This window comes from Thunnus thynnus, chromosome 10, assembly GCF_963924715.1.
Source record: "Thunnus thynnus chromosome 10, fThuThy2.1, whole genome shotgun sequence".
In the NCBI taxonomy this organism is placed as follows: Eukaryota; Metazoa; Chordata; class Actinopteri; order Scombriformes; family Scombridae; genus Thunnus; species Thunnus thynnus.
In genome coordinates, this window is record NC_089526.1 from 26,647,578 (window position 1) to 26,671,835 (window position 24,258).

The 24,258-nt window shown below is 42.5% G+C and overlaps 2 protein-coding genes across 2 annotated transcripts in view; both read right to left on the reverse strand.

The window, feature by feature from the left end:
• The window catches only part of rspo2 (R-spondin 2), a 63,312-nt gene extending 53,091 nt beyond the window's left edge, over positions 1 to 10,221 (reverse strand). The window contains exons 1-2 of the mRNA XM_067602297.1: positions 9,719 to 10,221; positions 9,166 to 9,481 (exon numbers count right to left, since the gene is read on the reverse strand). Of these exons, the coding sequence (XP_067458398.1) occupies positions 9,166 to 9,265 (100 nt within the window). The 5' untranslated portion in view covers positions 9,266 to 9,481; positions 9,719 to 10,221. The remainder of the gene's footprint in view (positions 1 to 9,165; positions 9,482 to 9,718) is intronic.
• A 4,365-nt stretch (positions 10,222 to 14,586) lies between these two features.
• The window catches only part of eif3ea (eukaryotic translation initiation factor 3, subunit E, a), a 31,082-nt gene continuing 21,410 nt past the window's right edge, over positions 14,587 to 24,258 (reverse strand). The window contains exons 10-13 of the mRNA XM_067602296.1: positions 22,210 to 22,319; positions 16,522 to 16,624; positions 15,913 to 16,047; positions 14,587 to 14,763 (exon numbers count right to left, since the gene is read on the reverse strand). Coding sequence (XP_067458397.1) covers positions 14,728 to 14,763; positions 15,913 to 16,047; positions 16,522 to 16,624; positions 22,210 to 22,319 — 384 coding nt within the window. The 3' untranslated portion in view covers positions 14,587 to 14,727. The remainder of the gene's footprint in view (positions 14,764 to 15,912; positions 16,048 to 16,521; positions 16,625 to 22,209; positions 22,320 to 24,258) is intronic.

Here is a 24,258-nt window from a genome sequence, read left to right on the forward strand (position 1 = left end):
GTGGAGGCACGTCTTTAGGAGAGAAATTTACAACTCAAATGCATTCCAATGATAGCATTTGATAAAAAGCATCATCCACTGTGCAGCACTAACCGGCGACAGTTCATTTCAGTGAACTGTGACCAAGGAGGAGTGGTAAATAGTGGCATGGTAACACCTGAGATTCATCATGTTTAGTGTTTGTTGTAAATGAATATAAGGAGCAGCCAAAAATTTTACTGCTGAACTAATAACCCTGCACCAAGCTATAAATGGGTGACAAATGAAAGAGAAAAAAACAATTAGTCTCTTAGTTAGGCCAACATGAGCCTCCACAACAGCTTCTCTAAGTCTGTGGCACTCTACTGGAGGGATTAGCACCATTCTACCAAAAGACTTGGTGTTTTGATGAAGGTTTTTCTTTCTAACATCTCCCTCCCAAAATCTCCCATAGGTGTTCAGTTATGTTGAGATGACAGAGCCATCACCATAGCATAGGTTTTTCTTACACTCATCAAAGCATTCTGTTCATTTATTCAAGTTTTTCCTTTAATCTGTCACCAGCCTGGAGGCAATATTACTTATGCAACCCAACTGCAAAATCCATGGAAACAAACAGTGAGATGTAATTGGATTGACAAAATGTTGGATCTGCCCACAAAGGCCTGATTGTGAAAGGGCGTCAGCATTGAGTCTGGTTGTACTCAGATTGTGAAAAAATCCCACCCTCTTTGGTAAAATTGGTGGACACTAACACAACAACCTCAATCTTAAACTTCCATTAATTGTTCCTTTGTCCACTTGAAGGCAATGCAAAAAGCTGTAATCACAACACTGACATATTTATTCAACTTGTAAAGTTGATATGGCAGACTTGTTAGCAGTTACTTACACATCCAGTTATCTCAGAGCAACAGTCATTTGGTGTCATGTTTCTGGCCACCAGAAGAATGTACGTCCAATATTCACTCACATTTAGTCCTGAGAAAAATATGTGGCTTTTTAGCTGTTAAATACAGCACTATGTTCACAGCTGCTAACTCTGTCTGCCAGTTTTTGTTTGGTCCTCAGCAGGTAGAGTATAGTGGGCTCATCATATCTTTTTTGCTAAAAAACAGCTGCTGGGAACTCACTGATGAGAGCAAATGGGACTGAAACATAAGTTGCATTTGGTAAGACTAAAACAATGAGCTGAAAGAAGCTAAAATGCTCTGTAGAGCTGAGGGGAACTGCACAGTCTGCTCATGATTGTCTGTGGGTTGTTAATATAAAAATATTAATTAGAACAGATTTAACCCTCTGTAAACTAAAGGTCTTCCTACCTGTGACACTCACAGGTTAGCTGGTTTTGTCAAGCAGGGTGAAGCTAATAGAGGAATTATAGTTAAAATAGGGCAAGGCAGTGAGGAAAAAACACAGAATAGCTTAATATGCACCACATAATACATGTTCAAAAACAGTGAACATCTGTGTTGTTTTTCCACGCTGAAGGACAGGAAAGAGCTGAGAGGCCAGTCATGGATCATGTGCTTACAGCTTGACAAGTAGGATGCTAGCCAGTTAGCTAGCAGTTGTGTAGAAACAGAAGTAATCACACAGCTCATCAAGATGAGCGACAATTAGGGTGTGATCTTGAACAACTCTGGCGGGACTAGCAATACACTGCTGCCTCAAGGCAAAACGATGCATACTCAAGCTTCCATTACATGATTGATCTGCAGTCTTATTGCTTTGCTCTGATAACAGACAGATGCACGTCTCATTGAATCACTCCTCCACTGCTGCATGCATCCTCTCTTCCCATCACTTTCCTTCCCTCTGCTCCTTCTATTCTGACCACATACATCTGCAGGGGGATGACCCTCTAAGACCTCTTTACATCTGACATGCACGCTACGTTGCTCTCTCTGTCCCCCCCCTTTCGCTCCCTGTCTTCCTCTCTCTCCACAGAGGGAGTCAGAGAGACAATGAGCTCAGCATTGAGGCCCAGTAATGACTCCCAGCCTTGTTCCTGATTAAAAACACACCGGGTGCTTCTGCACTCCGCAGGCAGCCATGAGGCCTTCCCCTCCTCACACCACAAGGCCTGAGAGCTATGAGATAGAAGCACAAGCCAACCTCGACACAGTTCCATGCCCAAGAAAACAAAAAAAATCCAATGTAAGCCTTACCCACTGTAGTATTCAGAGCTCTTGTCCCAACTAGTCCAGGCCTAATTCCACAGGCAAGTCTTCATTTAGTCTAAGGGTGCCCAATTACCAACATTAACCCCAACCACAGCCCAAACCATAACAAAGCCATAACAGAGGCCCGTTTACAGTCCCTGGCTTGAGTGCATCTAGGGTGGGGCTAAAATATCCTTTCACATATTTGTATGTTTTTTAAAGTGTGTAGGGTTTATCTTTCACACTGCCTCATGATCATATTGGCAAATCACTTGCAGCAACACAGTGAGACATTCTAGCAAGTCAATGCATCATATTTGCTGTTATTCCACAGATGGACATGTTGCACCAGACAGTAGGCAACAGTGGGGGCTGTAGCACCTTTACCTTTACCTCTCCACGTCCATACATGGGCCGCCAAATTACAGGCGAGCTCCGCAGAGAGACGCTTTATTGCATCTGACCAGCTCACTTCCTCTCCATACCAAAGGCATTGCATGCTGAGCTTTATTTTGATGTGGCGTGTAAGCATAATTAGAGGTCCCATAAAAGCAGGGAGAGGGGGAAAAAAAGCAGTCTTGTCCATCTGTCGAGTGTTAAGGGGTGGGCACGGGGGTAGCGATCAGAGCCCTGTGCCTCCCTGTTGTTAGAGCGACAGCCATTCAAACAGGCATTGATGCAAACAGCCCTTAGCGCCAGACTAGAGTCAGTGTGTGTGTTTGTTTCTGTACACGTTGGTGTATTTTCTCAAGGGGCCTCCTTAAGTTTCGAATTTCCAGGCCTTGCAGATCGATGCAAAATAGGTACTTGTCGGCACGCACACAGAGGAACACACTGACATAGCAAACAAGGGCAGATACAGTGCATGGCCTTTTTTTAGAAACATTAAACATTAAGCATCCTTCCAAGCACTCTTAGATCCCTCAATCCGTACATCTCCTCTAGACATTTAGGGCAGGTGGGAAATCATATTCAATCAAATTAAATATCAGTTGCCAAGTTTCATGCCAAAAAGTTGTGTAAAGTAACAGTTTGACATTTTGGCAAATAAGCTTATTCGCTTTCTCTTAATGAGTTAGATGGAAGATTGATATCACTCTCACATCAGTACAGCAAATATGTAGCTGGAGTTAGCAGCTGGTTAGTTTAGCTTAGCATAAGTGGAAATAGGGCAAACAGCTAGCCTGGTTAACTCCAAAGGTAATCCACCTACTAGCACCTATACAGCTCACTAATTAACTGTTAATGTATCTAATTTGTTTAATCCATAAAAAAAACAAAGTGTAAAAATGACAAGTTGCAGTTTTATGGGGGGTTATTTGTTGGACTATTTCTTGGCCAGGAGCAGTGACTTCCTGGAGTCACTTCATTTTTTGTACAGATCAAACAAACTTCATATAATGTGTTAATTAGTGTAAAGGTGCTGGTAGGTGGATTTTTGGATGAGCCAGGTTAGCTGTTTCCCCCTGTTTCCAGTCTGTATGCTAAGCTAAGCTAACTGGCTTCTGGCTGCAGCTGCATGTTTACCACACAGACATGAGAGCGGTAACAATCTTCTTATCTAACTCTTGGCAAGCTCGTGAATAAGCATATTTCCCAAAATGTCCAACTACTGCTCTAACTTTGATTTGGGTACTTTATTTTGTAAATAGCAAATGGGAAATTGGTCATTTTTAACAATTCCCATGATCAGATTCATTGGGGGGAAAAACACAATGGATGCCCATTGTATCCACATCATTACCTCTAAACAGCTCTTCACTGAATTCTTTTAGAGGTGTGTATTAGTAATGTGAGAGGTAAGTAGTCTGGAAGTGCATTTCAGTGTAAGCCTGAGGGGCTCCATCTCCGGCTCTGGGCAGCTCTCCTACCTGTGAAGCCCTTGTATGAGTCATTTTTTCAAAAATGCTCCTTTTGTGTTGTTGTTTTATGTGTGGCACTTAGAAATGATTCCCACATTAGAATTTTTATGGCCCAATAAACCTGAGAGATTTGGAACAAATTGGCTGGTCATATTTAGTAGCTTTATAAGGAAACGTATTAAGGTATAATTGCTTTGGGGTTGGGGGGGGTTCACAATTGAGAGAACGAACATAGGTGAGGGTTACAAAATCGCCCTCGCGCTCAGGAGGGACACTGCGGTTTTTGTCTGCTGCTCGGGAATTTCCAATCACCGTGAGGAAATATGGATTGTATTATAAGATTTTATATAATAAGTTCATTTTATTTCACATTTCCGAAAAATGAACTTTTACAGTGTGGTAAAATGTAGCCTGAAATAAAAACATCTGTTTGGCATTTGGCTTTGCCAGCATATGGGATCCTCTGATGACAATGATTGAGGGTGGAAGAGAAGATCCCCTCGTGTATTCCCCTGAAAAAAGAAAAGAAAAGGAGGGACCGAATCCGCGCACAATGAACGAATGTTTCTTTGGTGTGATGTGATAGATGGAAGTGTGCAAAAGTGTTACAAAACAAGCTTTCTCATCCATGTGAAATAGATCCTGCTTGAACATGGAGCAACACCCCGAGAGATTTATACAAATCCCCCGTCCCACCTCCCTGCCTCACTCAGTTCCTACTATATAAACGCATGATAAACAATCATCAGGCTTGTTTAAATTCATTAACCTTAATTGAATTCTTCAGATAATAGGTAGACTTGGAGAATAGATTTTTTTTTAAAGCAAAAACAAAAAAAATTGTGAAACAGATCATCCTCACTTTCTCACGTGGGCCCTGAAAGAATCTCTCTCTGTGTCTTTCCCTCCAGTAGAAAGTTCATGCCACTGCATGTTTTTTCCTCTGCTGGGGTTTTCAGCAGTGTAGCATGGCATGAGCGCACTGAGGAGCCTTTCACCAGCTTCATCTGATACCGCTGTGACTTGGAGTAGGAGCTGCGCTACAGGCCAGGATCGACATGCATGGGTTAGTAGGTCAAACAAGGAGCTAGTCTTTCGACAGAGTTCGGAGGCTGGGTCAGACTAATGTGATTTATCAATATAGCACATAAGTGAATCATTGTCCTAAACGGCCACAATAATCCTCAAGACAGACTGTGGTCATGATTGGTCGACGAGTTAGGAGTTGGTGGGTGGAGGTATGTTTTCTCTGGACTTGATGTCTTGATTAGAGCATCAGGAAAATGCACCTGCAGGGTGTTCGTGTATCTCTCTGCTCTTTTTCTCTCTCTCTCTGTCTCACACACACACACACACACACGCACGCACAGATTTACACTTATCGAGGCTTGGCTGATGGGGCCTGGGAGAGAAAAGACAGAGCTCTGTTCCTTGACGCCGGAGCTCGGGCTCAGGTCAAGACTCGGCTCGCTGTAATCCCTCTCAGGTGATGCTGTTCACATTCAGCCGTTTCCAGCTGATCTGCTTAAATATGCCTTCCTCATCCCCTAAAAAGCCCCCACCTCTCCTCACCAGCACAACCACCGAGGACGTTGAGAAGGAGGGAGGGCTACTGCTATCCCACGCTTTTCAGCTTTTCCATAAAGCGATCAATCTGCAGGCAATTCGGTGCCTCATGTGAATAACAAACTTCTTCAGTGTTATGGAATAAAAGAAAAGTCAGGATGCAGGGCTCTCATCACCTGGATTAGAGTGGCATCATGTGAGAATGCCTTATAAACAGACGTACCATCTGCAGGGTTTTTTTTTTTTGTTTTTTTTTAACTTTTTCCAAAGGCAAGAGTGGCAAGGTCGGTTTAAAAGCAGCCTCTCGGAGTGTTCCCTCTCCTCCCCGTTAGGCACTTAATCAACGTATTATATTGCACCAAAGTGCTGGGTTCCAACATTAACACTTACACCCACAAACCTGGGACTTTGTATAAGCTTTCAGCGCACAGAGGCCCGATTTCCAGGCCTTAGAAAGGAGAGGTCACTGTGTTTGGGAATCTGAATCGCTAATTTGCATCTAGAGAAGCTCTACCTTTTAACTTTATACAGACAAAATAAAACTTTTTTTCATCTATTTTATCAACAAACTCAAATCACAAAGTCAGTTTACAGGAGTAAAATACCTGAAAATATTATGTTTCCTCACATTCTCACTCTCTGTCTGTATCATTGTGATTCCTACACATCGTGACTACTTTCTGTGCCGTCAAAAACACACCGCACACCCCCTTGTTGCCAGCTCTCACCAGTGGTACAAAATGTCATGCATCTCTGATCGCACTCCCTCCACCCTTATAGACTGCGCCAGTTTCATCTAATCACGTTTGCCCTTCAAAACATCTGGGAACACGGTTCAGTAACAGATTACGCCGTTGAATGTGATCTGAAACATGCTGCGGCCTGCTGGGAATTCAAATTTGGGATTTCTGGGTAGATGTGGAAGGGTTAACGGTATCACATGGCAACTTTTCACCACTCTGACTGCTATTACCTATTCATTACCTGTTTAAACGTCTGGGGGGCCCACTGTGTATCCCTATTCCTTCAGGCTGCACTAGTACTCAAGCCTGATTTTATGTAGTCAGCAGGTGGCATCATTAGCCAGAGAATAAAAATGAAAAGTAATACCCTTGTGTCTAGCTATGATATCATAGCAGGGCTCATTGGCATCGTTTCCCTGTTTCTAGTGGGCAGGATAGGGGGTAAGGAGGTGTAAATTTAATATGTTTTGTCATCTGTTTAACATGAAAAAAAAACATGTATATGTACAATTACCACAGCCAAATGGGAGGTTGGGTCATGCCATGCAGTGTGTGAGCAAGACAAGATCAGTCCAGAAACCACACAAAGATCCCAATCTTGAGTACGCTCATACATCTCAGCGGGCTGGAGTCGTACGCAATGGCTGTTTTTCTCCTTGACATCCCCTAATTATAATGGCATCTAAACCCTTTACACCTCACTCGGTCATGTGGCTACGCGCACGCAGTATATCAACGGCAAAAGTTTTTCATGCATGTCAAAATGAAAAAGACATTGTTAAATTATGCAGGATGTGTTTTGTTACGCATAAAACAGTTATGCCTGGGGAGCGGAGTGTGGCCAAATTGGGTTTCAAACGTGTCTGGGTCTCAACACTCCTGAACGGTTTGGATAGTTCCCTGCGCATGCCAGACAGACTGTATATAAAGCTGTCACAGGAACCTTGAGGGCTAGAAAAATATTCAAGCATTTCTGGGTCTATTGGACAATGATCTCTTACACATGCTTCTTTCAATATAACCGTGATAAATAAAGGAAGGAAGCAAATACCGAAAAGTTGGCCGACTGCCACTGCTTGCTAGAATGGCACTTTTGGCCTAAAGTGCTGTTCCCCCCAAAACACACAAACACATACACGCACACACACACACACACTCAACATTACTGTAAAGGCAAAACTTGTACATATTTGCATGGGATTAGTTTGACAAGTGTAACATCCGTTCTGAGAGCTGGCGGTAACAATGTGTAGCTTATAGTGCTCAGCCTAAAGCTGTTCTTGAGGTCAAATGTGTAAGTTAACCTCTTGATCTCATCCCCACTGGCTAGCCCACACCACCACCCTCCCTCGCTCTCTCTCTTTCCCTCCCTCTCTCTCTCTCACACACAGCACACAGATAAACAGGCACCTAAAGACAAAAGCGAAGACTGTTTTTGCTCCTTTATCATCCTGCAGATTTAAACAGTTTCCAAAAAAAGAGTGATCGCGCCAAGAAAATTACATTCTGTCTCCTACATACTATCTAAGATCACACAGTCCTTAGAGAAAGAAACACACAGAGGAGCTGAAGAACGTGTGTGTGCCAGTACCCCGCAGTGATTGCCTGATTATTTACAGATGGGCAGTGGAGGGCTTGCAGAGTGTGGAGGTTCCCCCTGGCACGCAGCGCATATGATTAAATCTGTGATTGCCTTACAATTTACAAGACCCCCCTCTTCTCTGACTTTAAATGAGTTTTTCTACTGTACTAACACACCGCGCGGACTGTTGCTGGTGCCCGGTAGTTCGCCGCATGCCCCCACCCCCCCTCCCCCCGTGCGCAATTCAGATCAAGTCTACTCTCATGGTCACCCTGAGGATCTTGGTGATATGTTATGTCACAGGACTGAGGGGGGCTTGGCGGGGGCCACTTTTCGTAATCCCACTGTCTCCTCATTCATTCAGAGCATAGAGTAGTATTTACAAAGGGGCTGATCCCCTCCTCAACTCCTGCGCCTCCGCTGAGCGATTGTTATGCGGGTTTCCTACCAACTGTTCAAAGTGGTTATGAGATCAATTAAAACCAGCTTAGGGGGCTGGAGTGGAGATGTGCAATTCATAGGCCAGGGGAAGGGGAATCCGTATCTATTCATTAAATAACTCTCACAATACGACCCCCTCCCCTTCTATAAGCCGCCGCTCTCTATAGACGGATCCGCACCAGCAGCTTTTTAGCAGTTTCACATGTAAATAATATAGGTCGCCCTTTGTTGGGCACTTTGGGGCCACAACATCGGGAAGTGGCGTTAATAGCCCGTCTGACAGCATGCTTTAAATACGATTAGCCAATTCACTGACGTAACACGTTTTAGTATTAATTTTGAAGAGTCACACGCGTGGCCAATTTTGCGCACATTTTACGCATTAGCTACCGACTCTGAAATAGTTACATAATGTGGAAAAATATTCTTTCGAGAGGTTAATAAGTTACATCAGGTGTTGCAAGACTGAGATGTGTTTTAAATATAGAGTACAGTTTTCTTTCCGCGTGATTTTCTGGAATGTTCATGAATTACAATCTGTGGCGGATCGGCAACTCTCACCTGTGCGTTTTCAAAATCAAACAGAGGTAGTGATCAATATTTGATTCATATCACATTGTTTCTGACTTTCCGCCTGCTCTGTGCGCTCTGTGTTCTATCGGAACCTACAGAGAATCCATACATACATATGAGAGGGAGACTTTCGCAGAATGTGTGTTAAGGATTGTTGCCGTTGCCTCCTGTAACCCAGACAAACTCTTAAACCATCTGTTAAAGTCACTCCCTGGATGCTGCTGTAAGACCTGTAGGCTATAACCCCGTGTTACCTCTTTTGTTTCTCCTCCAGCGGTGCGACGGCGCCTGACAGTTGCTGTACTCCATACAGTTCAATACGATCAGGGCAAATGAGAAGAGTCGAAACTGCATCTGGACGGCGATCTGTTGTTCGGACTCCAGTAAAAAGGTGCCAGCAGGGCTTGGGATGAATTCTCTGACTCTGTAATGTCCTCCTCCAGTTTCTTTAGTCGACCCTCAAATGTGTCAAACATCAGACGAGATGCGACATAGTATCTCGTCGCCGATTGGGATCATTTTATGAAGCGCGCTGATCCTCCAGTCAATAAAAGTGTCCGTTTTGGTGCGCTGCGGGGAGAATAACAAAGGAGGTTACTGTGATAACAGTTGTAACGAAATCAATACCTACCTAAACAATGATACGTGGGGTGAAAAAAATTAATAGCTCTACTGTGTGTTAATGTGTTGGAACAATCGCAGATGTAAAGGCAATGCGTACTGCTCAAACGCCCCCTCCAAAAAATAAGCGCAACCGTGCGTAATAGTCGCCAAGACGCTCCGTGAAATAACGTGTTGGTCTGATACCTTGCATCAGATGAAGTGTAATTCCGCTCCGGTCCACTTTTAGGTTCCCTCTGAGTGCAAGTGCGGCTCGGGAACATGCAGCATCCCTCTTTGTATGAGAAACTTGTGTCTCCAGAAGAGAACAGAGGTCCGAGGAGGAGGAAAAAGGTGGTGAGCAGGGGGGGATTTCCTCCTCTCTGTAAAAGCTTAGATTCCGTTTACCTGCGTTTCCTCACTCAAGCTTGTCCCGTCCGTGTCCTGTAGCGCAGCAGAAACAAACTCACATGTGTTGCTTTCTTTAGAGGGGGTGAAAGCGGAAAACGAGAGCCGGTGAGTGAGTCTGCGTTTTGCGCGCTGCTGAGATTGAGCGGTGACTGACTCCCAACTGGTCCTGATGCTTGCTGCCTTTTTCCTCATATAGCGTCGTGCTGCTGTCACGTGTGGAGACTTCTAGTTTTGTTTCTTCTCATTTAAGATGTTGAAGATGACATTTCGTGTAGTCCCCCACCCCCCTCGCCCCCCCCCCCCTCCACCCCGCACACTCACCCACACTGGCCGGTACGAGGTTGCCCCTGGGTCCTAGTGAGCGCAAACAGCTGCTCTGCGCTTAGATGGAAACATCTCTAAGGAGAAGAAAGTTACTGTGATCTTTTTTTAGTGCATGTGGAACTGTGATAGTGACTTTATTGTAGGCTAGTGGATATGTATTTCACATCCAAGTGAGGATCCCAATTCCTTATGCATCCATCACCAAACTACAGTACTTATTTTCAGTAATAAGGTTGAAATTAAAGTTCAGCCGGAGCTCAAAAATGAACCGCTACACACACTCTCTTGGTTTAGTTTTCTTCCGCTGACTTTAGACCTATTGAATAATTAGAGGCTAGCCCAAAAAAGCAATTATCTGCATAATGTGTGTAATGAGGTGGGCCCGCAAATCAACCATCTCGTCACGCCTCTTTTATTGCGCGCCCAGGACTACATCCCCCACCCCTCCACCCTCCGAAATTAATGATAATCGTTGGAGAGGCTGTAATTGTGGAGCATGAATAAATCATTCACTTATTTCGGGGTTTTTCGAGGCCCGGGGGCCTTTCACGCTGACCCACGCGACCTCATAAGTGGAGACAATCTGAGTTGGTCACCTTCTCCTTCAGTTACAACCAACTTACCTTGTGAGGAGAGACACGAGGGGCCTGGCTGGCACTGCTCTGTGACATTCAAACGTTGGCTGCTCGTCAACTCTGCAGCTCGTTGCAGGGAATAGTTAGGAATCAGAGCTGAAATGTGACAGCGGTGTTGTGAGAGGTAGTGACACAGCTTCAGAACTGACATAAATAAACGAGTCAGAGTGTAGTGATGCGTAAAAATGCTCCATGATAGGATTTTATCACCTCCAGCAACTGCTCCACATCCTAATTGAAATAGTTGTGAATGCTCTACCCCCTTCTGCCACTAGGTGTGGCACTTAATCTTTTATGTATTTCAAGAAATTATTTTCCTGTAAGAGCTACAGAATATTGCCCATGTGAGTAATGCTTCATCAGTGTGAGGTCAGGACAAATGCACAGCCTTTCATAAAAGAAAAAAAAACATACAAGCCATGTGTATTTATTAAGAGACATAACAGCTTCTTGAGTAAAAAAAAATAATAAAAAAATCTATTTTTAGCCTGGATAATAAAATTGTCACAGAGATCACACAGACTGTTCCATCTTAACATTACAAAATTTCATTTACACGCTGGTTTTACACTGATCCGTACTTAAAACACCAGGGAAACCAGTGAAAAAGAGATTTCTAGCCTCAGGCAGTAAAACACAAACTCCCTCAAACACACACACACACAAGTGCAAGTTTCCATTTCATCACTGGAACTGATTGAAAAAAATATGTGGGGGGAAAACCTCTAACAATATATCTCACAAAAAGAAAAAAAAAAAAAAAAAAAGGAATCATGGTAGTTTCCTTGCCAAAACCTGTAGTGACCTTTGTCCTGACTTTGTTTATTTATTTATCCAAAGAGCAGTGACAGACATTGTGGTCAGGAGGGCTGTTAGCCGCAGGCCGTGCTGCTGGTTTGGATTCCTCTCTAAAACAACATCTGAGAGTGCACTGTTAAGGTGAATGTGATAATTTAGGCCTCCAGCACTTTTATTTTCATGATGTGTCATGGAGAAGGGGGCCGGTAAACCAATCACTTTATTCTCTCCCTCCCTCCCTCCTCGTTGCAGTGCACAGAAGTGGAGGTGACGTCAGCATTTGGATGGTCTGGCTCCGAGCCCTCAATGCCATAACAGCAATGAGGGGAGCTGCTGTATACTCTCTTCATCAGAGATCCAGACTGGATGGTCTTCAGCGTGGGTTGTTGTCACACTTTACTTAAAAAAGAAAAAGATCCAGCTCAGACTGGTCATCTAAGTCAGAAAATGTCAAGGAGAGGATGAGTGAGGGAAACTGAGAAAGTTCAAGTTATACTTAGCAACTTTCCGTATTTGTGCTTCCAAATGGCAAGAAGCAAAATCCAGAAATCCAGACATAATGGAGCATGACATTAACAAACAAAGTGGAAACATTAAAGTCCATAAGTGAAAACACAATTTATAGTCGCCATAAATGTAGTTGACAAGTTTTGTTTTGTCCTGTTAAAGTCTTTTTTTTTTTTTTTTTTTTTTTTTTTAAGAGTTTTCCTTATCTGAATCAAGGTTTTAAAGATAAAGCGTGTCATATGCTGTCCACATTGTAAAAGTCCCATGAGGCAAATTTGTGATTTGTGATATTGGACGACTATAAATGAAACCAACCTGACTTCAGACCTCCAGGTTCATTTAGGAGCTTTTGATAATATCACATTATCTTCCTCAGCAAATGAAGCTTTCAGATTGTCATGACGTTGGGCAAAAAAAAATGGAAATCTGAACATCTAAAATCGCATGACAACTGGTCAAACTATCACCTGATGAAGATCATGTGATACGGTCGAAAGCTTCAGAGCAGCTACCAGATGGATCTTGAGGAGAGATTATGTTGACTGCTGTTTACAAGGTAAAGAATGAACTTTGGACTTGAATTTAGAAACTAATGTGGATTTTAAGTCCTGAAAGTGCTCAGAAAAAACATGTTAATGAAGGTCATGTGAAGTGACCGAAAGCTCCAGAAAAGCTACTAAATGGCCCTTGAGGTGAGATTGCTTTATCAACTGCTGTATCCAAGGTTGTGAAACGATCATGAATCTAATTATTAATCATAAGGTACTGCAGCAACACACCATCCAAAACCTAAATTTTGAATATGAAACTAGGCTTGAACGACTGTGGAAAGTTTGTTTTTTGCTTCTTCAGAGAACAGTGGTTGTAGTCAGTCTGGATTCACAGCGGCTACAATGAATTCCAAGTTTTCAAAGCGGAAAAACAGTGTCAAAACATCCATAAAAACTCAGCCCGTAGGGATTGAAGATTACGAATAAATTTGAGATCGTGACATGCTCCTTTAAAGGCCGCTTATTTTCTTTTTTTTTCGGAATATCAAGTGTTGCTTATTTAATCATGCGTATTAAATGTTAAGAAAAATGTTAACATTTTCAGCTGAAGTCTGTTGAAATATTCAGGGGCTTTAAGTCAACACCTACTGTAGGTCTGGTTTAATCTTTTTTTTTTTAAAGTAAGAATTAATGTTTTATTCCTGAATACATGGGACACAAACACATTTAGTGAGCTCCCCCATTCTGACATGTTGCTGTTACCACCTTGAAACTCTGCGGTTGGCAGCCAGAACTGACTTATTATAGGTAATAACAAAACAAATGGAAAGAAAAACAGAGCAGTGGTGAATGACTGCAGCTTCACGCTCTCCGTGCGTGGATCCCGACTAGCTGCATAAATTCACATGCATGTAAAACAGTACTGAGTGACATGAAGCAGTGCAGCAAGGCTTCATTCACTCTTAAAAGATTTTTAAGGACACAGTTTTGCACATTTTCTGTGGTCACATTGTCATGATTTATCTTGTAGTTGGTTGGTTCAGTTTAAGGGCTGAAAACTCTTCAGGCCTATTTGGAATGTCTAAAGAAAATAAATTGCGAACCCTTCTATTGAAAGAGTGGGTTGTCACATTTCACTTCTGTTTTACAGTGCACTCATAGCTGCTCTGTGATGCTTTATGGGAAAGAATAAGAAACAGACAGCACCTGTTATTGGTCTGTTCAATCTCTTCTTCTGATGAAAACAATGTCATACTTCTGTTAAAGAGTCTGTTTGTTTGGTTTGTGTTTGAAGTGTACATACAGGTGATGGGACACTTTTTGCACTTTCCAGACTTTTGATTTAAAGCAGTAAAGCAGGTGTATTTTTTACATAAAATCCTTGTTTAGTAGAGGAAAATTAAAGGCATGTGAAAGAATGAAAGCCTGTTTGTGAGCAATTGCGATAAAGACGGAGGGAGGGAGAGGCAGAGGACTGAGTTATGAGAAGGTCAAAAGCAGAGAAAAGCGGGGGTGGGGTGGGACATTAAAAAGATTGTGTCCGTCTGGCTAATGGTTCTTTATGGCTCCCTCATGTCGTCAGATGGGCAGGATGACTGGCAGAGAGTGTGACCACTGGTAACTGTACATCACCTCTGTTTGCCCCCTTCAGCTGACGTCCCACTCAGCGAGACTGCCTGCCACGGTGAAGCGCACCACTAAAACACCATAAAACCAACAGACTAAACAGCCATTCATCATTACTGCGCACACATGAGCTGCATCACATACAGCAGTCTTAACTGTCCCACTCGGTGACTCAATGCGCACATTAAAACTTCATCAAGTAATACTGATACAAAAAAGTCTGACCACTCAAACCTCAACCGCCGTTTGTAATGTCCAGAAATAAGGCAATCATGGGTGAAAATGGTTTTGTTGGTCACTTTTATTGAATTGGAGATGACTTGAACCAAGTGCAAAACAGTACTGAGAGCTGTGTGCTCCTTGAGGAACAAGTGTGGAAAAAAAGATGTAATATGAGTAGGATGCCTTCGTCTTCTTTGTGACGTTAAAATCCGCTTTCCTGACCTGCCCAGCTTGGTGTCTGGAAGAAAAGCGTGAAGAAAACATCAAATTAGACCATTTGTAGATCAGTGAGAGCAATCAAAACAAAACTTTTTTGTTGTCGATTGTGGGAAATGTGAAAAAGTAACATACATGTGCAAGCAGTTAAGCGCTGACGTTTTCCTTGTTAGAATGTGTAATGTGTGTGTTCTGTTGGTGAGCGCTGGGTGGCTGTGAGAGCTGACAGGGACCCTAAGCAGCCGGCCCAGATGGCAGGCAGTAAATGTTCTCTATATGTAAGTGATTTGTAGCCTTGAGGACAGCAGGATGTAATGGTGCTCTGTGAGTTGTTTGCAGTCTCTTTTGTCTAATTACAAAAATTCTTTAATGAGGGGTGCCTTTGCACAGCAGGGTTATGGCTGCACTCCTGCGGCAGATATTCAAACAATAGGGAGGAGGGTAATTGAGCACATCAAAAGATAGTCACTCAAGAGCTGCACAGTTAAAAGGTGAACTTTTAACATGTCTATTGTAACTCCATGGCCTTGGTGCTGTCGGGTGTCGGGCGAGGGAACCGACCCATCAATCTGCTTTGACAGATGTGCCTTGTCTTCAAGGAGTGGCGAGCTCCAGTTCAGAGTATGTGCGTGATTATGACATTCTGGGTAGTTGTAGTACTTCAACAGTCTACATACCACTAAAAAAGCACAAGGTCAACATCAAAAACACACTTAAATGGGATGACTGGACCCTGAGCCAGACATCTGCAACAGGTCCTAAGTGCAGGGAACTCCAGGCTTTGAGTAATGTTCACCAAAAGCCAGTGTAAGGGTCCACCTTATTTACATTGCTGAGCTGAGTCACTGTGCTAAGGCCTCGTTTTATGGTTGTTTGGAATCTACCTTGTCATTAGGCCTTTGAAGAGCAATGGAGGGATGAAAGCGTTAGCTCTGTTAAACTTGCTCTTACTGGCTTATTTCGTGTAAAGAGAGCTTTTGTTGATGGTTGTTCATCAACATTCTTTAGCCTTGTTCTTCTGAGCTGATCATTTGAGACGCTTTGAACTGCCCTGAGTTCATGTTGACCTTCTAGCAATCTGATCGGTTAAGGGTGGGTTGGTTGCCTTCAGCGATGCGGTGGGAGTGGAGGTTTGCGTGCATTTTGTATGTACAGTATGTGCGTTACTCACCTCGTTCCTGGTGCTGTGGGCCTGCTTTTTCTCAATGTTCATGGTCAGCAACTGGCTGCGGAATGAGAGGCTCTTGGTCTTCTCAATCACCTGCTGGTAAGGTGATATGGCGTTGTTCCCCATCACCACATGGCCCTTGGAATACGGACAAAAATAGACAACAGATCACAATAACAACCAATAAGCCAATCGCCTTTCGTCTTGCAGACACACCATCCTACAGACACCAACCAGGTCTTATTCACATCTACTGTAGAAACATCTAGATAATTCTATGTCATTCTGAAAGGACTGGGCTATGATTTGCTGATTACAGAGAACTGCTGTGACGTGTACTCCAAAACATGCAACTTCAACATGGATCCACATGAAGGGGACCTAACAAGGGTGTGATATTATAGTTACAATGTCCTTACAGTGTAACCTTCAATTACAAAATCAGGACACAAATAATGCCTCTTACCCCTCTGAAGTCACATAGGAGGAGCATCTAAAACTGGTTTGTGACTGTCATCACCACCCACAATTTACAAAGGGCTGTTTAAAACACTTTGATTAATTAGTTAAGTAAAGAGCTGAGTGATTGAGGAACAAGACAAAATGTCTCACCAGTTTGGAGTCTATCTTGGCATCCAGCCTGGCATTGCGGATAAGGTTGACGATCCATCTCTCAGCTTCCTCAGGCGTCATGTTCAGTTTGTCTGCCAGCATGCTGTTGAGAAAAACACACTGGGCTCTAACCTGGTTGTGAGGCAACATAAAGGGCGGTGAGGTCTGTCTCAGTACTGGGCAGATTCTTCGGAAAATTAAAGGAATGCAACCCAAGGATGGCAAAAGACCAATAATACTATATGTGAAGACCTCATAATCACAAATACTTTCAACTGCAGTTTTAACAAGAACATTTTAACAAAAATCACTGGTGCGTTGGGTTTTGTGATGCAAAACATGATGTTTATGCTGACCCTTCATTTAAATATGCTTTATTGATTCCACTATATTGTCTCCATTATTCAAAAACAGAGAGATAACAGAAAGCCCATGTCTAAAAGAAGACATTTCATACCATAAACAAATTACACTCAAATTCCCAAAAGCTTTTTTGGCACATTTGTGGTATTGATCGAGTACTGTTGTGTTTACCAGCATGCGGTGGGTAATCTGCTCAGGACAATTTCAGTCGTTCTCTTGTGTTACAAATCACTTTGTCATATTAGTCTTTTACATACAGTGACTTAAATCTTAAGTGGGCTGATGTCTGAAAGTGTTGATGCATACATGAAATATGTAACAGCACCAAATAACTCTGTTAACACTTCACTACATTATGATGAATGCTGCACATTAGGTGCCAAATGACTTGTCACTATTTTTATTTGACAGTGTTAATAAATGGCCAACATATTGTGCTTCAAGCAACAGTTGTATAACATGAAACACTCAAAACACTTCTAATGGTCCTCTGTTAATGGGAGCTTGATTTACAGACTTGTATGACTAACTCAATTAGATGTGCTGGGACTACCCCTTGTTGTGAGCCTCTGTGGTTACTTATCTTATTATTTTTTTTGTACCTCTGTCCAGGACACACAATCTCGCCCCACCTGGCTGCTATAGCTCATCATGACACACTGGTCCGACCAGTGACTGTCCTTCTAAATGAAAGCCAGGTTGGAGAGTGGGCTGCTCTTTGATACAGCTAGACGTGGATGTGTCACAGCAGAGGGGAGGGAGGTATGAGGGTGGCTGGCATTCTTTGATCCAATGCTTTCCCCAGTGCAGCTGGCTTCCCTTGTGGCTTTCAAAATAACTAGACCCCCTCGATACCCCCATCTAGACCCCCTTCCCCCCACATTTCCTGCCCCCTTCCTCCTGTCTGACCCCCACCACCCTCCACGCCTTCCACATTTCATATATGGGCCCCAATAAATATCCCCAACCCTTCTGTGCACTGCCCACAATTACTACACTAACCCTACCTCTCATCTCAAAAGCAAGACACCGACCCCTCCCACCCCTGAAAAAAACCTCACTCACACAAATACTTCAGGTACAAATTTGTCATAGTGTATAGCCTGTGTGTTTTTGTACAAAATAATAGGGGTTATAAGGCCTATAAAAAAACAATTTACCCCACTAATGATCACTTCCTGTTCCATTAATCACATTTGGAGAGACTCCTTCAGTGAAACAGACCAGTGAGTAAGCTAGAATCTGCCCAGACCAAACCACTTCTCACGCCATCGCTCTGCAAACACAGATCCCAACACCACCATTAAGGACTTCAAGTGTCCCCCTCAGAGTCCCACTTTTTTAAGACATTCTTTTGGTGGGAAGTAATCTTATTTGGGATTTGTGATAATGTCTGTCTTACCTCAAGGCTCAAAAAGAAGAAGAAGAAGAAAAAGAAACACTACCGCTTTCTAACCCATGAATGTTTGTCAAATGGTGGCAAAACCACATAAAGAAGGGAAGTGAAATGATGTCAGTGTCTGGATGAGGCATTAAACGCATAAACAACAAATAAAACGCATTACCTCAGCATAATGAGCAAAATAGGGTTTGGTGACAGTGCATATCTCTCAACACTTTCACCACAGTGAAGTGATGGAGGAGGGGGATAACGAGATTAAAAAAAAAATAAAAACACACCAGTTGTGGTTTGATTGATTCATACGTATCTCAGCAGCCCAGAGGAGGAAAAAAAGGACACAAGAGTCTCTGATCAACCTGTCACTCACACCAACAAACTGACACTCGCTCTGCCGGGCAGCTGATTACACTTCAGGTCATCAAAACCTGTGGAAAATGATGCGTGACAGCAAAATTGCTGCTATGGATCATTATTGGGGACCTAACAAGTTCGGAAAAAGTGTCAGCTGTCTAATGACTCAAGTTTAGCTTGTGATGGATAACACATGTTCGGCAATCACAGAGTGACACTACCAACATCAACACTTTTTTAGAGTAAGGCCACATTTAAACTGCAGGCCTACATACTGCTAATGTAAAGCAAATGGTACATTGATGAAAAGTAGCTCACATTGAAAACCAGATATGACCTAATATGGCTCATTTTGAGGAGCTTGTAAGTGGACACCTTACAATATGTTGCAATCAAACACAACTCAAACTACTGCATCAAAAATTACTACTACTATAAATGGTCTGTCTGACACAGTCAACAAATACTGACCACTTAGATATTTATTTATTGAGGAGCTCTAGTATTAGACTGTATTACAATCAGACATTTCTGTTACTATGTCCTACCCTGTATTCTACTCTACAACAATGTAAAAACTACAAAAATGAACACCTGTTAAAAGCACCACTACATTATTCTCACTGACATTCAGAGACACACTTCGCTTATTACCTAACTATCAAGTAATCTAAGGCAAATTCGAATGATATTTGTTATTGGTTCCGATTTTACCCGTGTGATTAAGTGATTGCTGTGCAGGGGTACTGGGTGTTTTGTTTGGCAATTCAGTAAAGTGGGGGCACATGTCAGTCAAGTCCAGGTCAGATATGATGATCAAAACAAACATGATCTGGTTTCCTCACCAGGGAGTTAAGCTAACCTCTAACCCCTCTAAACGTGATCTCTGCAGCATAACACAGGAACACAGAATGCCTAGAAGGGCCCAGGGCCTTGGCCTGTACCAGCCAAACTCCTCTAATCTAATTTATAAAAGAAAGTCTGGCAATGTTTTCCTCCCAGGAAGGGCATTTGTATATTAGAGCAGGGTTACTTTATCTCATTGTCTCACAGAGGTCTACAGCAGCTACCCCTACTTAGACCTCAGAGAAAAAAATAAGGGAAGAGGGGGAAGAAATAAAAGTGAAAAGGAGGGAGATGTGAGAGGGAGCAGGGAATGGGTCAGACCTTAACAACCTACACTATTGACATCCTTTGGCCCTTAAGCCAAGCAGACAGCCTCCATGACTGGTTTTATTTTACACAATCATGATCCTGTTCCTTAGGGGAGAGGGGATCACTTTCATTTCGACCCTGGCTCCTGAGTTTTCGACTTCAGGCTAGGGGACTCCTGTGGATCTCAATACCAACCTCACACTTGAAGAAAGGGGTCAGACACTGGGGTCTGACTCTGTTAGGGGAGAGAGGAGGATGGGGGATCCTTCTCAAAAAAGTATCCCCCCTCTTAACATGCCTGGCCTAAAATGAATGCATTGTTAAACACTAACATATGAAGAGTTTGGGAGATTCCAAGCCATTTGGAGCAACCTCGTTTTTTCGGCTTGGGGTAAAATTGATTTTTCGGGGAAACCGAAATGATGGTGTGGTTTTTTTAATGACTCAATTGTGAGGTGGAAAGATCTTCAGTGTTACATCCAAATACACAAGACACTCCATCCAACTACCAGTAAGTTGCTTTGTAAAAATACAATGTAGTGATGAGGGGGAAAAAACTGCCCAAATTATCACGTTTTAAGCATTTACTTAAAATGTCAAAGGACAAGTGTGTGTTCGAGGTCAAAGCAGGGTCTTGCCACTGAAAAATTCATGAAGGACTATGGGAATAAACTCTGTAAATCAAACAAGGAAAACAAAACCAAATTTGAAACACACATGAGGGACACTGAAAAGTCTAGACAAAAGGATGTGTGTGTATGCAATTACGAGCACAGGCTGAATCACATTTTCACTGCCTACAGTACTTTTTACATAAGCCTTTATTGCATAAAATAACTCAATTACGCCAACTTCTGGTCTACTTTTGTGTCCCAAGCTGTGGGCAAGAGGCGAGTTAAATATCTGTGAAACCATCATGGCCAACAGCTGTAAAAATGTCCTCATTAAAAACAGCCATCAAATTCATTTGAGTCCACGCTTGGGTGCAGAGGGCTTCTGGGTAGAGGACTAATGACTTGGAATTTGGGTGTCTTTCAAAAATAGATATGTTCTGTCCATCGTCATAACACTGACAAAAATAAACACGGAAATCCCTGAAACTGCCCCTGATATGCGTTTCTGCTTTACAAACCGCAACACACAGAGATCCAAAGACACAGAAAAAAGGTGAAAAGTAGAAAAATCACCATTCTACTTCCTCTTTCAGTGTTACCACTAACCTTTGTGGTCCTTAACAAGTAAATGGATCCAATTGCAGTAAGTCTGCCAAAAAGAACCAGGACTCCTAATCAATTCCAGACAATCTGCAACTGGAGATTTCGACAGGGCCTGATCATGTTCCATGGTTCAACCTTGACTACAGACCTCCACGGCTCTATATAACAGTCAATGCAATCATTTTTGTGTCAACAGAAGTAATTCATTCCCTCTTTCCACTGAGCATCATGTGTTCGTGGACCATATTCAATGCAGACCTCCCATCAAATCTTCAGCATTCACCACGTACCTGAGGGGCCGTACTATGAATAAAGCATTCTGAAAGCACTGGGAAATTTGTACTATAAATTAGTGAGGTAACCAGGATAAACATGAGCACAACGTATGCATTACCTAATATCGGAGATTAGTTACAGCAACAAGCACAAATCCACCCTTACAAAGATAAGGATTAATGGCTGGGAAGGGTGAATGCTCAGTCTTTATCTTTGTCACTCTCTAAAATTGATGTTAAGAGGCAGCCAAATCCTATAATCTCTCTTAATTGCAGACAATTACTATAATCTTTTTTTTTTTTTCTCTCTGCGAATGCTCACTATAATTAGCACTGACTCAATTTCTTGGTTTTGGGTAGGCATCCAAGGTCAATTTTATTTTAATGTAACTATACTGGATTTTGAACTAGGAGTCAATAGAGACCTACAGAACCCTCTGACCTCCATCTAACCAAACCGAAAGGAGCTGAAATGTTCCTGTCTGCTAGAGCAGCTGGTAACATCTAAAGCCATCTAAACCCTGACCTTTTTCCTGGAAGAAAACTGTCCACGATTTGGCCTCCAACAGGTGGTCTTAAAGGTTTAGTGAGCAGCACAACCTGTGGAGACCTGGAAGCAGTTAAACCTCACAATACTTAATCCTTCAGATGTGTAGGGTCAGAATGGCTGTGTGAGGAAGAGGCAATAAACACTTATCTGTGGGAAAACTCCACTCATCACAAAGCCCATGTTCTTACTTCCTGCTTACTGAATGTCTAAAGATAGCATATTACTTCCTGTTAGTCTTTCGGGATGTCTGTCTGGATTCTCTTGTGCAAGGTGGTCAAGATAGCTCTGGTGTCTCCATACAGCAGCCACCAACGAGAAGTTCACAACTTGCAAATGTGAAGTTTCATGTTGTTTGGACAGTATTAAGTGACTAACCTGATGCTAATGCACTGGTGAATTCGGCAGAAGGTCTCAAAGATGAAGAGGCGGGCATTCTCAATAAAGTCTTCCAGGCAAGCGACCAGGAAGAAGTCATTCACAAGAACCTAAAAGACAGAAAGCATGTGACATTAAAGCAGTGTAAATACTATACAAAGATTTATTTTTGTCAGATGTGGTTAGCTCACAAATTCTATTACAACAATGTAAGGTTCAAGCGAGGAAAAACAGTTCAATACGCACAGAAGTCAGAGCTTTTCTTAGACTCATTAGGACTATCAAGCTGGGACATTGAGATTGAATAGCAATGGAAAGTCATGAGTGCAGCATTACAAGTTTCAATCTGTTTGCTTCTAAAAATTCATGTCTTATTCAATTAAAGAAAAAAATGTGTTCACTGAAAACAAATTCCTATCATAACAAAAGAGAAAATAATCAAATTTAATATATTGTCAAGAAAACAGAGTAGGGAAGAAAATACTGGCTACATTTAAGTCATCAAAAGTTTTTGCCAAAAGTTTTCAAAATTATATTTTCCTCTATACATCATAAATCCCAGGTCACGCAAGGTGCTTCCAATCAACCACAAATCTTTGAATTCTAAGATCACCACATTAAACAAAGTAAGAACGGCGCCAACCAAAGAGATGACCACATTGTTTGTGATGTATCACCCTTCATCTGGTCCGGTGTATCAGTGTCAGCTCTCCTGTGCAGGATCGCCAGATTTCACAGCTACAGTCATCCCATGAATGTAGCACCACCAGTCCAAACAATCTCACAGATGAGAGTAAGTCTTTTCAGCCGTCCATATACACCATCACCTGTGCCTTGTTACAGTAAGAAATACAGTCTAGTTTGGACTCTTTCACACTACCGCAGATGGCCGACTCATCTACTTCATCTACTGTAAATGTTCATGACCCAGCTATGGCCCCAGACGTACCACAGTGTGAAGTGCTCACATTTCTCAGTACTTGCTGCATTCCAACTCTGCAGTAAGAGCTATTTCACATCACAGACCTCCATCTTCAAAAGTTCTCTAAGAATTACAGGCTCTTTGTTTGCTTAAGCTTAGAAAGTTGCTATCTGCCCAGAGTTCTGCTTGAATAAATCCCAACTACATGACGCTATCAGGCAACGCACATTTCAACTATGACAACGCTTATCTAAGGCTGATAAACTTTGAACAGTTAAGTTCCCTAATTACTGTCATCTGGGATTCAGACCACAAAGCTTAAACAAATTCTGAAAGGAGCTTGAAGAGCCCTTTTATGCGCAATCTGAGGGCCTGACTATAGGTGGGCCTATACTTTTCATTCTTTGACATGCAAGCATCTAACATCTGACAGTGATTCCAGATTCGGGTGGAGTGGGAAAGAAACAAAAAAAAAAAAAAAAAAAAACCTATACAGCCTGAACAGGACAATTTAAACCAAGCTGAACTCCCCAGTTGAAAGCTGTTGGCTCAAACTACTGTGAAGAGTACAGTGAACTGAAGACAGGAGAGCGGAAAACAATACCCATATCTTGCTATTACAGCAATCAGTAAATAGATGGGTGCCACTCTTCTCAGTGGCTCAAAATTGATGCATTACAAATGCTCATCAAGACGAGAGCCCATCCCAAATGGGGTATCCGTTTACCTCAATCACTCCACTGTCTGTGAAACATCCTTTTACTTCTGAATAATGCGTTTTTTTATATACTTGTATGTGAATTTCTGCAGGGGAAAAATGGCATTACTAACTTCAAACGAGATCATTTTGGGAAAATGTTTGCAGACCATCACAGGTAATGCATTAAAGGTGCTGTTAAACATCTTTGGAACCACCCACCTTGCAAGACCTGCTTGTGAACTGAATAAGGTCAATAGAGGGCTTTTGTGCCTACTGGACATACTCTGATAAGACTGACAGGTAAGCCAGTGTTTAAAGCACCTGGAATAACTTGGGCTTTGACCTGAGAGGTAGTTGGGATTGAGCATCTGTTTCAACCACAGTAGAGTCTCTGTAAACAGAACCCCATGAGCGGAGGTCAAGACCA